We start from the raw sequence: 14,982 nt of genomic DNA, 5'->3' as shown, positions 1-14,982 counted from the left end.
CCCAAAGCAATTTACAAATACAGTGCAATCCCAATCCAAATACCAACAGCATTCTTTAAAGAGATGGAAAAAGTAATCATTAACTTTATATGGAAAGGGAAGAAGCCCCAGATAAGAAAAGTTCTACTGAAGAAAAATGAATAAAGTAGGAGGACTCGAATTACCTGACCTCAGAACCTACTATACAGCTATGGTAGTCAAAACAGCCTGGTGCTGGTACAATGACAGATACATTGACCTGTGTAACAGAATTGAGAACCCAGATGTAAATCCATCTACCTACAGCCACCTGATATTCAACAAGGGTCCAAAGTCCATCAAGTGGGGAAAATACAGTCTTTTTAACAAATGGTGTTGGCAAAACTGGATGTCCATCTGCAAAAAGATGAAACAGGACCCATACCTCACACCATACACAAAAACTAATTCAAAATGGATCAAAGACCTGAATATAAAGCACAAAACTATAAAGTTCATAGAAGAAAAATAGGATCAATGCTACAGGCCCTATTGCATGGCATTAACAGGATACAAACCATAACCATGAACACACAAACCCCAGAAGGTAAGCTAGACTACTGGGATCTTCTAAAAATTAAACATTTATGCTCATCAAAAGACTTGACCAAAAGAGTAAAAAGAGAACCTACAGACTGGGAAAAAATTTTTGGACATTACAAGTCAGACAAACGTCTAATCTCTAAAATCTACAAGAAAATCCAACATCTCTACAACAAAAAGACAATCCAGTTACAAAATGGGCAGAGGAAATGAACAGACACTTCACCAAACAAGATATTCATGCGGCCAACAGACACATGAGGACATGCTCACAATCACTAGCCATTAGAGAAATGCAAATGAAAACCTCTATGAGATACCATCTCACCCCGGTATTACTGGCATGAATCAAAAACACTGGAAATTGCGAATGTTGGAGAGGCTGTGGGGAGATCGGAACTCTTATTCAGTGCTGGTGGGAATGCAAAATGATAGAATCATTTTGGAAAATGATATGGCGCTTCCTTAGAAAGCTAGAAATACCATAAATCCAGCTATCCCACTTCTAGGAATATATCCTAGAGAAATAAGAGCCGTCACACAAATAGACATACACACCCATATTCATTGTAGCACTGTTCTCAGTAGCAAAAAGATGGAAACAACCTTGATGCCCATCAACAAATGAATAGATAAACTATGGTGCATGTACACAAGGGAGTATTATGCAACGATAAAGAACAATGATGAATCTGTGAAGCACCTCATAACATGGATGAAACTGGAAGACATTGTGCTGAGTGAAATAAGTCAAACACAAAAGGACAAATATTGTATGAGACCTCTACTCTAAAAACTCTTAAAAGTTTACACAGAAAAAGAAACGATCTTTTTTGGTTACAAGGGATGGGAGGGGTGCTGTTGGGGGATACTAAATAGACAATACAGAAGTGGTAACTTTGGTGAAGGGTAAGATAGTACAGAATACTGGGGAAGCCAGCACAACTTGTTCAAGGAAAGGTCATGGAAGCTCCATAGACACATCCAAACTCCCTGAGGGACTGAATTGCTGGGCTGAGGGCTGTGGGGACCGTGGTCTTGGGGAACATCTAGCTCAATTGGCATAACACAGTTTATAAAGACAAATGTTCTACATTCTACGTTGGTAAGTAGTGTCTGGGCTCTTGCAAGCCTATGAACAGCCATCTAAGATAATCCACTGGTCTCACCCGTTAGGGAGCAAGGGAGAATGAAGAGAACAGGATACAAGGAAAAGATTAGTCCGAAGGACTAATTGTCCACAGCTACCAAGGCCTCCACCATTAACTGCTCTGACTGGGGTCAAAACAGAGGGTTCTGGACAGAACTGAAGAAGGATGAAAAAATTCTAACTCACAAAAAAAGACCAGATTTACTGGCCTGACAGACTGGAGAACCCTCGAGAGTATGGCCCCCGGACATCCTTTTGGCTCAGAGGTGAAGTTACTCCCAAAGTTCACCGTTCAGCCAGGAATTGGACAGCCCCATAAAAGAAAACGGGACTAGTGAGACACAGCAGTCCAGGGACAAGGACTAGAAGGCAGGAGGGGACAGGAAAGCTGGTAATAGAGAACTGAGATGGGACAGTGTTGACATCATGGGGTTAACCATTGTCATAAGGCAATATGTGTACTAACTGATTAATGAGGAATTATTTGTTCTGTAAACCTTTGTCTAAGGTTAAAAAAAAGATGTATGTGAGATCTAATTGACAGCAGCAACTCAAAAGGTTTGATGGAAAGCCTAGGAGGCAGTGAGCTGAAGATAATGGTGATGGAATAATTTGGAAAAGGATAGTGAGAATAGCAGCACAACTGGAAGAATGTAGTTGATGTCACTGAATTTACATGTAGAAATTTCTGAAGTGGTGTAACTTTGGTTATGTATATTTTCACCAAGAAAAAAAAAAAGGTCCTCCAAAGTCGAGAAGGGAGAGTGTTGACATGTTGTGGGGTTGTTAACCAATATCATATAACAGTATGTGTACTGAGTGTTTAATGAGAAACTATTTGTTCTGTAAACCTTCCCTAAAGTACAATAAAAAAAAAATTAAGAAAAGAAGTAATGGTCCTCAAAGGGTTAATAAGAGGAGGAAAATGTTGTAGTCAACCTAACTTTTGAGGAGTAGGCAAATGATCAAGTAAGTGGCGAATCAGTATAATAAAATATGATCTTGTCTGGAAGAAGAAAAATATCTCCCATTTTTACTTTCATGCATTACTTACTGAAATAAATACTTGGCCAATCAGAGAAGTTATTCAGGTTACAGTAAAGACATTGTCAGTTGTAGTTTACTGTTGCGTAGCTTCTTGCCCAAGTTGTATTTAACAAGGTTAGATTTTAGGCAAATTAGACATTAAGACCAGTTACATTACCAGGAGATCGTTTGGAAATTTTCAGTTTACTTTCTTATTCTTTCTTTTTGCCATTTGTTGAAAGTAATGTTTAATGTTTCTGGCATGCTATGCTTGTGATTTACAGGTCTCCTGCAAGCGCAAAATCTTTTAACGCAACTACCTCAGCAAAGCCAAGCCAACCTCCTACAGTCGCAGCCAAGCATCACCCTCACCTCCCAGGTCAGTTTTCTGCCATTGTGAGGGTTGCTTTCTTTTGTCCTGTTGTTTGGCCCGGGGGGAGCTTCTGGGCTTTGTATAATTTTTTTCTTTTAGAAATCATCCTATAAAAATAATCTAAATAGTTTTCAGTAACTGACCAAAAGTTGAGTTAGACTTGGCAGCCTAATAAAGCAATGCTTCCAAATTAATGCTGCCTATGAAAATCTTCAAGTCCAACCTGTTTTCTTATATGTTCATGAAGGATAATTTTCTTCGGGGTAAATGAGTAATGAGTCGTAGCCATTTGACTTCTTCTCTACTCCACTAGTTAGCAGTAGAGTTTACCATTTGAACTAAAACTCATTAAAACTCAGTTAAAACCCATCATTGGCCTTTGCTTTTTCTCAGAAACTGCAAAGAACCTTTGATCTCTGTGTTTCTTTCCTTTCTTCTGAACTCTCAGGTATTACTTTAGCTCACTCCCACTAGAATTAAATCATATAAAAAGCATCTAAGCATGTAAGATTTAAGTTTTAGACCACCTTCTGCTTCTTAGCTAGCTGTGATTTTGAGCATGTCATTTCACCTCTCTGAACCTCAGTTTCCTCATTTGTAAAATTAGATGATTGAACTGTCTAATGATGAATTCCACTTCTGGCTCTAACTCTCTTTGTCTGCAGTCATGGAAGTTATCAGTTAATACTAACACATTACCAAATTTGACAAAGTTCAGCACTCAGTTATGATTGAGAACTCCTGCAAACTAGGAAGAGAAGGTGACTTCGTCAACCTTGATAAAGGGCATCCTCAAAAAAACCTAACATCCATTCTTAATGATGAAAGACTGAATACTTTCCCCTTAAGATCTGGCACAAGGCAAAGATACCTACTGTTATCACTTCTGTTCAGCATTTTACTGAAGGCCCTAGCCATGCAATAAGGCAAGAAAATGAAAGGGCATACCGATTAGAAGGAAAGAAGTAAAACTGTCTTCATTAATAGAAAACATGATTGTCTATATTGAAAATTCTAGCAAAAAGTCTACTAAAAATTTCAGTGGGAAAAGGAAAGTTTTTGCAACAAATGATGCTGAAACAATAGGTGTCCATATGTAAAAAAAAAGAACTTTGACCCTTATTTGACACCATGTACAAAAATTAATTTGAAATGAATCTTCTAGAATCTAAACTTCTAGAATAAATCTTAGGAGAATTTTTTTGTGTCCTTGAGTAAGAAAATGATTCCTTAAATAGGACACAAAAAGCACTAACCATAAAAGAAAAAACAAGATAAATTTAATTTCATAAAAATTACAAACTTCTCTTAGGAGAATGAAAAATCACAAACTATGAGAAAATATTCTTAAAACATGTATCAATAAAAGACATCTAGAATATGTAATGAACTTATACAACTCAATAATAAGACAATGTGATTTTTTAAAAAAGTAAAAAATTTGAAGATACTTCACTGAAGAAAATATGTAAACATCTAAGAAACATGAAAAGATGCTCAAAATCGTTAGTCATCAGAGAAATGAGAATGAAATGCTACTATACACGCTCTAGGATGAGCAAAGTTAAAAAGACTATGATAATAGCAAGTGTTGACAAGAATGTAAAGCAGCTGGAACTATCATACATTGCTGGTGGGGTTACAAAATGGTACAGACACTTTGGAAAAAAGTTTGGCAGGTTTTTTTTTATAAAATTAAGTGTACATGTACATTATGACCCCACAATTCTTCTCCTGGAAATAAAAGCATATGTCAGCACAGAGATCTTATATGAATGTTCATGGCAGCTTTATTCTTAATTGTCCCAAACTGGAATCAAACTAAATGTCCATCCGCTGATGAATAGATAAAATGAATGTTGGTATATCCATATGATGGCATGCTACTCGCAATAAAAAGAAATGAACTTCTGGTACATGCAACAACATGTATGAATTTCAGAAGCATTGTGCTAAGTCAAAGAAGCCAGACATCTAAGACTCCATATTGTATGATTCAATTTATATGAAAAGACAAAACTGTAGGGACCAAAGTCAGATCAGTGCTTGTCAGAGGCTGGGTATTAGGGGTGGGGACTGACTGCGCAGGGGCACAAAGAAACTTTTGGGATGATGGAAATTTTCTGTATCTTGATTGTGTTAGCAGTTATATGATCGTCTGTGTTTGTCAGAACGTATCAAGCTGTACACTGTAAACTGGTGGATTTAATTCTATGTAAACTGTATCTGAATAAGGATGAGGTTGGGGTTTTGGAGACTCCTTCCTGGCCTGCATGCTCTGCACATGGTGGCAGGGTTGTTGTAGCGTCATCTTGACCCCTGCTCACTGAATTCTACTCTGCCGTTTCTAGATCTGGCCCAATCCAGCCTGAGGTTTTTGGAGTTGGGGTAACTTATCTGTAACCACCCCACCTAAAGGTACCCAAGCTATTTTTAGTCCTTTATTATTTGAGAACGGGGCTACTTCTGATAGCTGAGACTCACCTCTCCCTATCAACTAAGTTTCACTGTGAGAATCCTCGTTAGAGGATCCTGATATGATTGATACTGCTTTGGGCTCCTCCAAAACAGTCAGGTTGAAAATTTACTCAGTGTCAGTGAGTCATGGAGATGAACTTTGTTGTCTCCATTGAAGCAGGATAATAGAAAGTCGCTTCCCCCAGTTGTTGCTTGTGTAATGTCTATTGTGTACTCTTCTAGGCCAGTTAGTTCAGTTGGAGACAGCACATTACTAACGAGGTCAAGGTCAGGAGTTATGAGCCTGTTAAATTACAAGAAGAAAAACCCACAGGCACAGACTTCGTCTGTAATCCTGGCCTGTAACCTCACACCTGGACTATAGTACACAGAACAGGTCAGCTGAGCAGTTACAGTGCAGAGTTGGCACAGCACCTCCCGCTAGACAGGCATGTTCTACTTGGGGCTTTTGGGAAGAACAGAGTAGTCTCGTGTTTGTGTAATAAGGAAATTTAATATTTTCTTTAAAAAAATAAAAGTATATTCTTGTGTCTCAAAATAAACTTTAGCTAGCTTTAAGGAATTAAATATTTTTAAATTACATAGAAAAAGCTAGTAGAACGTTAAAAGGAATTTTATCAGGTTAGAAATAAGTGAAAGCTTTCTCAGATTTGAAGTAAGAGAAGATATTAGGGAAAAAATGTTCACCCAAATGATAATTTAAAATTAATATACACTGGAAAATAAAAGGAAAAGAGCAGATTGTGAAAATTATTTGCATTAATATGGCAGACAGAGGCTTAATCTGTATCATCTGATGAGCTCTGTAAGGATGAAAGAGCCCTGGTTGCACAGTGGTTAAGAACTAGGGCTGCTAACCAAAAGGTTGGCAGTTCCAATCCACCAGCCAGCTGCTCCTTGGAAACCCTATGGGGCAGATCTACTCTGTCCTTTAGGGTCGTTATGAGTCAGAATTCACAGCAGTAGGTTTGGTTTTTTTGTTTTTGTTTTTTAAAGATAAAAATGAGGATATCATTAATACATAAGTGGGTTAAGAATGTAAATCCAATTCACATCAAAGGAAATACAAATAATAACTGACACATGGAAAAATTTTGACTTTATGTAATAAGAGAAATACAAATTAAGGCAACAGTGGAGTGCCATTTTAAAAACTGCTAACACAAATCATGCGGGGGACCTAACATTGTATGGTGGGAACCAACATTATGATGTGTATCAAAACCATAACATTGTTCAGAGTATACCCTATATTGAGTTACCAGAAAGTCTTGTGAATTTATCTCCAAGAACTAATTACAAAGGTGAAGAAAATAATTACATGCACCAAGTTTTTCCTTGTGGTGTTGTCTATGTTAGTGAAAACACAAATGAAAAATAAGTACCCAGCAATGAAGAAGTGGTTAAATAAACAATAATAATACTGCCTCGGTCAGTCGTTGAAAATGTTAATCATGAAGACGATATAACACTGTAGAAAAAAGTTACAGAGTGTTAGATGAGGAAAGCAAAGTGTAAAATTATGTACACCATAATTACAGTCACAGTTAAAAATATAAATCTTTAAACTCCAGCTGATTTACTTTTCTCCCTTAAAATAGTTTTAACATTTTTATACTACTGAGTTACATGTTAGAGATATGATAGTGATAAACCAAATTGATATGGTCTCTGCTGTTTTAAAACATGCAGTCTAAGTGGCATATTTATGAAATAGATTCTTAGAAATAAAGAGGAGTGTTTTGTGAGCATTAACAATACCTTTTTATTAAAAGGCACAAGATACATATATTCAAACCACTTGAAAAACCAAGTAGAATGAGGTTTTTTTCCCCATAAACTTACATTTTTAACCTTAACTGTAATTATGGTATACATAATTTTACACTCAGCTTTTCCCACTTAACTCTGTGCTGTAACTTTTTTCTGTAGTGTTGCATGGTCTTCATAATTCTCTATGAATACAGCTGTTTCCTTAAGTTGTTTACTGCAGCACGCTCCAGTTGTAAACTTAAATATCTTTTTGTACATTTGTTCTTATTGTTCTGTTCCCTCTCTAACAGCCAGCAACCCCAACACGCACAATAGCAGCAACCCCAATCCAGACACTTCCACAGAGCCAGTCAACACCAAAGCGAATTGATACTCCCAGCTTGGACGAGCCCAGTGACCTTGAGGAGCTTGAGCAATTTGCCAAGACCTTCAAACAAAGACGAATCAAACTTGGATTCACTCAGGTAGGATAAACCCACCCTTACTTAGATTTCCCTCCTCAACTGGGTCTAAATCTTTGCTGTACATACCCATAGAGGCTTCTAAGGAACAATATATTCCTCAGCCTTGTTTTGTGGTTTTAAACTGTACCTTTTTCTTAGCCATTTCCTGCATTTACAAGTTTAGATTATTAATATATACATTCAGTTATAAGTTTAAATTTTAACATTAGGTTAAAACCTTTAAGATTTCTCTCAGAACATAGTCCCCTGAAATCATAATTATATCAATAAATTGTGAGAGTTGAGAAGATTACGCTGAGGGACGATATGATTATACTGAAGGTTTTGTTATTTGAAGAACATGGGGTTCTAGACCTAAGTGCTATATATTTAAGACTGAGAGTAAAGATTATAGTTTCTTGTAATAGCTGAAAGGTGGAAAGCTTGAAAGGCTAATTTAAAGATAGTTTTTTTGGAGAGAGGGAAAAAGACACACACACATATATACTATAAACCCCAATGTGAAACTAACTAATCAGATCATCCATTGAAGGTGAAAATTCCAAATTAATCAAAACTCAAATTTTTTTTTTTTTGATTTCACTTAGCAGAGAACTTTTAAAGTGGAATATGTTTTGAGTGGTTTAAACTGGCATCTGGGAAAATAGCATTTTTCTAAACACTGCCACTGACTTACTCTTTTTATTAACCTGTCACAAATAATACCTTTAAAGCAGGAAAGAAATTAAAACTGAGTGACGTTTATGTAAAATGATAAAGATCATTAGGTGAAAAATAATACTGAAGTATGGATTGGATTTGGTATTTTATGGAACCAGGAAAGACCTGATGTTTTCTTTCCAGAGAATAGAATTATTGTTTGAAATTTAAGCCACCATTTAAATACTACCCAGATTATTTCATATGAAAGTACAGCAGTGTACCACTGCTCTGGTAGATGAAAAAACCAGGCATGACCTTCTTGTATGTATTCTGCATCTGGATGTTAAGAAACAGATTACAATTCAGAAGCGTTTTAGTACTTTTGATGCATCTAAACAATATGGCTTGTTTTAGAAAGATAGCTAAAGATAAAACTAGACTGAGTAAGGATAAGTAAGTTAAGATTGATGTATTTAATAGTGCTTCAATTTTTTAGACTCTTTAGTTCCCTGGGAGATTGTTGCCTAAGTGATAGGCCAAGGATGTTAAGGCTTTTAAAAGTCTTTGACTTTCACCCAAACAGTATGCCTTTCTGTGATATTTTGCTGGTGTTGTGCTTTTCTTTTTTTATTCGATGTAAAGGAGTTTTCGTATGGTCTGATGTTCTGCTTTACAGTTTTATGTCCTACTTCTTGGCACAACCTGAGCCCTGTTTATCAAAATACTTTGTCACAGCAGTGACAACAGTTCACACACCCTGATTACATGGATTTAAGCACATATTGCTGGTGCAGGATGGGAAATCAGCACCAGTTAAATACCTCAATTAATAGTTATTCAAAGATTGCTTTGTATCCAATTTATTTTACTATGTATATGTAACACAAAGGGGAGTTAGACATTCAAGTTATTTGTTAAATCATAAACTATCCTATTATTTGAGTAAATATACATGTAATTAGATATTTTTAACAGTAGTTTTCTAATTACGCAGTTGGTTATTAAGAGATTCCTGTGAATGCCATTACATAATTAGAAGGCATGCCACAGTAGAATACATTCATTAGATGTGGTGTAGTCATTGTTTTTCCATCCTAGTCTTTGTTCCTTTTCTCCCCCTTGCTGTTTTAAAAATATCAAAGGGATCTAATATAGATTATGCATGAGTCAGCTGCTTAAAACTTTTGTGAGGGAGAACCCTAGGTGGTTTGAATGACATAAGCACTAAACCAGGCACGTACCAAATTAATAAAAATGTGTGTGTTAACTGAGGAACCTCTTGCTTTTTATTCAATTACACAATTTAATTATGAGGTAAACTTGTATTATAAATCCCAGTTAGTGGTTTTGTCATTATGTTGCCAGCTACCAATTTAAGGTATTGTTTCTTATTCTTATGTGATTTTTGAAGGAGTGTGTGTGTGTATATGTGTGTGTGTGTGTGTGTGTGTGTGTGTGTATGTGTGTATGTATGTGTGTGTGTGTTTTGCTTACCTGTCAAAATTGTTACTTTCCGTAGAAAGATATTGCAGAAGTTTGTGAAAAATTCTTAGAGAATTATGCAGCTATAACATCAGAAAACATTTTGTACCATCTAATTGCTGTATCAGGCCCTATACTCAAAGAATTACAAGAGTCAGTTGGCCCCAGTTTTCTAGAAAGTTACAATCCAAATAAATAAAGTAACTGAGCCATGAATACGTGTGACACACAAGGCATAATAAGTTCAGTACCTGATGCATAAATAGACATTTAGTGAATATTTGTTGGTTGAATGAAGTAACATTTAATAAATACATATATGTGTATGTATGAGTCTGTATACATATATATACACACACACACTGATATATAGATATAGATATAATGGATGACATTTTTGGCCCACTCACACTATCCTGTTTCTTTCAGTTTTACTGTAATTGGAAGGAAATCGATAAACAGTCCACTTCAGTGCTAGTTAGAGATAGTGTGTCGGAGCGGTCAGCCAAACTTTCTGCAGTGATGGAAATGTTCTGTATTTATGCTGTCCAGCACAGTAGCCTCTAGCCACATAAGGCCATCGAGCACTTGAAAGGTGGCTTATAGTGCTGAAGAACTGAATTTTTAATTTCATTTCATTTTGAATAAATTTAAGTAGCCACATATGACTGGTAACTGTTGTATTGAATAGCATAGGGTATAGATCCCTGAAGTTCAGATATTCTCTATCATTTTATCTTATAGTTCCAGCATTTCTCCTCTGTAGAACTTTTTATCAGCAGTTGCTTGCCAGTAAGAAAATGGAGTTAAACAATTTTCTGTCCTTTCCCTTACTATCATTAGTGCAGGTGCTAATAAACATTGTACTACCCGAAAGATGGATTTTAAGGGGGAAAATGTCAAAGATAAGAATAATCCCAATTCAAGATACGTATTGCCAGGATAGTTGGGAGTTGACTGTCTCAGAATTAGCTATGTAGTACTTTGGACCAGAAATATTGTTGCCTTTCTGCCCTGTCACTAAACTAATTGAAATGAGTGGGTGAATCATTTAAGCTCCATGAGCTTCTGTTGCCTGTGTATAAAATAAGTGTAAAATATGGCTTTTCCCAGCTTTTATAAGAGAGATTCAGCTGGAAGAAAAGCACTATATACATTTCAAAGGTTTAGGTTTATAGAGAGACGTATCTTTTGTAATATATTCAGGGAATCATTGTTCTGTTGCCATAAGGTTACCAAGTTTCCAGCGCCCATGAAAGTTTGACTAAATGGGTCAAACCTCTCTACTGTGAATTTCTCCCTCTGTAATGGTTATTAAAAAAAGGTCTTTTAGAATACCTGCTTTTTGTAACCAACTTTGAAATCCAAACTAAGGGTAGAAAATAGGTTTTTTTTTTTTTTTTTTTCCCACTGCTTCCAGAAATACTTTACAGGGGAAAAAAAAGAATAAGGAATCATTTCTAAATTTTAAAGTGATTTTTTTGGAACTTTGGTTAGTTCAGAAATACCTACGATTATCTAGAGAGCTATATCCATTAACCCTGTAGGTGGTACAGGTAAATTGTCTTTTAAGATTATTAAATCACTTCGGTTGCATCAGTTAAGGGGCTTGATGAAATATCAGTACTATCTTTTGAGACTTAGTAGAAACATTTGGTATCTTAATTTTTCCATAAGGTGGCAAGAAGAGATTCAAAATGGAGAATGTACAGGACAGTGTTGAATGTTTTGATCAAGGTCTACCTAAGAGTCCTCACTGGAATATGGTGCTCAGTTTAGAGACGAGTGTTTTTGTGGGACCCAGAAAGTGGGATGATTTGTGGGCTCTTTGTCTAGAGCAGTTATTGGAGAGGTACCCCAGAGTGAAGGCTGTAAGCATTAGTAAGATGAATCGCTCTTTTTGTCTCCCCTCTCCTGCTCTGGATTGTTGTGCAGGGTGATGTTGGGCTCGCTATGGGTAAACTGTATGGAAATGACTTCAGCCAGACGACCATCTCTCGCTTTGAAGCCTTGAACCTCAGCTTTAAGAACATGTGCAAGTTAAAGCCGCTTTTAGAGAAGTGGCTAAATGATGCAGGTGGGTGAATATATAAGAAATGTCCTTATTGTCCTTTGGAAGTTCACAAGGGAGATTGTTTTGTAAGTTGGAGTTCGTATTTTTTATTGCATTATTGGTACTACCAAACCTTAAAGCTCCCTAATCCTGGGAGGACCAATATAAAGTATGACTTTGTGAATCAGAGAGTTATTTCATTAAAATATTCTAGTAGTTAGAGTGTGAGCAATCAGCAATAATTTTTAGCCCTGAGATGTTTCTTGTATTTGAGCCAGGGTGAGGGACACACACAAAGTTGAAGGAAGAGGGTAAGAAAGCCTCCGTATTTAGATAAACCTGAAAAACAGGTTTACTGATTCTTCCTCCATGAATTATAAAACTTATTCCTGGTAATGATTCTGCTTTTGTTATTAAAAATGACCCCACATATTCCATACATAATTCCATACTAATTTTTAATTTATCTGTTTTGTGCTCATGTTTCCTTATGGAAAATTGAATTTGAGTCCCAGAATCACAGACTGTGAGAACTGTAAGGAACCAGAAAGACCCCTGGTCTGTGGTTCTCACTGTAGATGTGAAAAAAATCAGGTGTTTGGAAAAGATAAGCCAGAGACACCCACCCTTGGCGGTTTGAATCAGTAGCTCTGGGTGAGGCCCAGGCATCTGTAGTCTTACATAGTTCCATACAGGAGAACCACTGGTCTGCTCCATCCATCCATCTCATCTTACATATGGGGAAAAGAAACTTGGGGATGTGTATGCCATGCCCAGGGGCATGAAACTATTAAATAACAGAACCTGTTTTAACTTTAAAGAAGAATTTAAAAGTATTTCATTGTTTATTGCCTTAGATTAAAAAATGAGGGATCATTTGCAAGATAAATATTAAATGCTTAGTAATTTCCAAGATATTTTCTTCCTTTTGTTCCCAGAGTTAATAAATAAAAAAATAAAACGTAAGAACAGAACTGGGAAGAGGTAGAGCTGAGTCTAAGGGTAGGAATAGCGAACTTCTGCTTTCTCAGAAGCAGAAAAAGTAGTGGTGACAATATAGTTACCAGCCTGGGACAAAGCACCAATAAGGAAAGTATGAAGAGCCATAGTAATGAAAAATACATTAATGCAGCTTATGTGAAAACCTTTTTTATGCTTGCTTATTGCTTAAAATATTTTGGCCAGGTTTTCTGTTAATGTATGCATTACATGCATGAATTGTTATGCTGACCTAATTTTATTTCCATGCTTTTTTCTTTCTTACAGAGAATCTCTCATCTGATTCTGCTCTTTCCAGCCCAAGTGCCCTGAATTCTCCAGGGCTGGGAATTGAGGGCTTGAACCGTAGGAGGAAGAAACGCACCAGCATAGAGACCAACATCCGTGTGGCCTTAGAGAAGAGTTTCTTGGAGGTTAGTTTGGTTTTTACTCATCATGTTCATGGGAGTGTCTGTATAGTACTAGTGTTAGGCCCTGTAGACAATAAAAGTTGAGCTTGACAACCTCTGCCCTTAGGGTCACTTATAAGAACAGGAAAAATAAGACAATGTGAATTGCTGCTCATAGGAAACAGAACCAGAGTGCTGTGGGGTTCAGGAGAGACCAGACAGACGTCCGCCTGAGAACTCAGTGTAAGGGAGATGGCAGGTGCCGTAGGAAGCATAGGAACTCCACAGATGGGGATAGGCGGGAGGAAAGCTCTGCAGGCAGAGGAAATGCATGAGCAGCATCAGGGGAAACACAGGGAGTTTGGTTTGGCCAAATTCTAGTCTGCATGCCTAGAATGGTAGTTTGGGACCAGCACACAAAAGGCCTTGAATGTCGGTTATGGAGTTCACATTAATTCTACAGATAAATATTTAGCAATCTTTTTCTTTTTTTCTTTTTGGAGTATCATAATCAAAGCTTTCAACAAGATTTTGACTTATTTAATTCAGAAAAGGAGGCTTAAGCACAATGGAAGCATTGAGTTAGGAGTCTTTCTCAATTGGATTTATTTAAGTTAAAGTCCGTACATTTGTGAAATACTTGCCTTTCCTGCCTGACAGGCTTATTGTGGGGTCCAAACTAGATAATGTGCATGAAGCATTGAGAAAACTCTTCAATTCCTACTAATTCCCATGGTTGTATTGATACTTCGCTAATTTTATTCAAGATTAATAGACTTTAAAAATGAAAAAATACAAATATGTGAGACTAACTCATTCTAACTTAATACAAATAAATTTAGTAAATACTTATTAATTAGAATGTTATGTACAGAAGCTTTTTGTTAAAAGTGGGCTAATAAGGTCATACATATTCCAGCTTCATTCTCTGCCTTGGCCCTCCCACTCTTGGTTTATTTATATGCTGACATAATTATGCCAGCAGTTCAAAAAATTATTCCAAAAGAGGATTTTTTTTCCTTTCAGAATCAAAAGCCTACCTCGGAAGAGATCACCATGATTGCTGATCAGCTCAATATGGAAAAAGAGGTGATCCGTGTTTGGTTTTGTAACCGCCGCCAGAAGGAAAAGAGAATCAACCCACCGAGCAGTGGTGGGACCAGCAGCTCACCTATCAAAGCAATTTTCCCCAGCCCAACCTCCCTGGTGAGAACCAAAACCAGGGACACAAGCTCAAGGCTAGCTTTCACAGTTTTATATATAACCTAGTAAATCAACATATTTTATGATAGAATTTATTGAATACGTGTATATAAGTTAATGTTTTAGGTGTTACCAAGGTAACAAAATTGCATGTCATTGTTAGTCTAAGAACTAATCGACGTTTCTTATTTTATTTTTATTTTTTATTGTACTTTAGGTGAAGGCTTACAGATTCTCATGAAACAGAAGTACGCATGTTGTTTTATAACATTGGTTAACAACCCCACAACATATCAACCCTCTAACTTCTCAGCCTCTTTTTTTGTTTGGTGAAAATACACATAGCCAAAGATACACCATTTCAAAAATTTCTACATGCACAGGTTCAG

At 36.6% G+C, this 14,982-nt stretch overlaps 1 protein-coding gene across 2 annotated transcripts in view; it reads left to right on the top strand.

The window, feature by feature from the left end:
* Window positions 1-14,982, top strand: part of LOC101350834 (POU domain, class 2, transcription factor 1) — a 69,251-nt gene that overhangs the window by 27,414 nt on the left and 26,855 nt on the right. For both annotated transcript variants that reach the window (XM_023738488.1, XM_004384138.2), the window contains 5 exons: window positions 3,022-3,116; window positions 7,652-7,825; window positions 11,885-12,026; window positions 13,269-13,414; window positions 14,417-14,596. In XM_023738488.1, coding sequence (XP_023594256.1) covers window positions 3,022-3,116; window positions 7,652-7,825; window positions 11,885-12,026; window positions 13,269-13,414; window positions 14,417-14,596 — 737 coding nt within the window. The remainder of the gene's footprint in view (window positions 1-3,021; window positions 3,117-7,651; window positions 7,826-11,884; window positions 12,027-13,268; window positions 13,415-14,416; window positions 14,597-14,982) is intronic.

This window comes from Trichechus manatus, unplaced genomic scaffold (assembly GCF_000243295.1).
Source record: "Trichechus manatus latirostris isolate Lorelei unplaced genomic scaffold, TriManLat1.0 scaffold00117, whole genome shotgun sequence".
Taxonomy (NCBI): Eukaryota; Metazoa; Chordata; class Mammalia; order Sirenia; family Trichechidae; genus Trichechus; species Trichechus manatus.
This window is presented reverse-complemented; position numbering and strand designations above follow the sequence as displayed.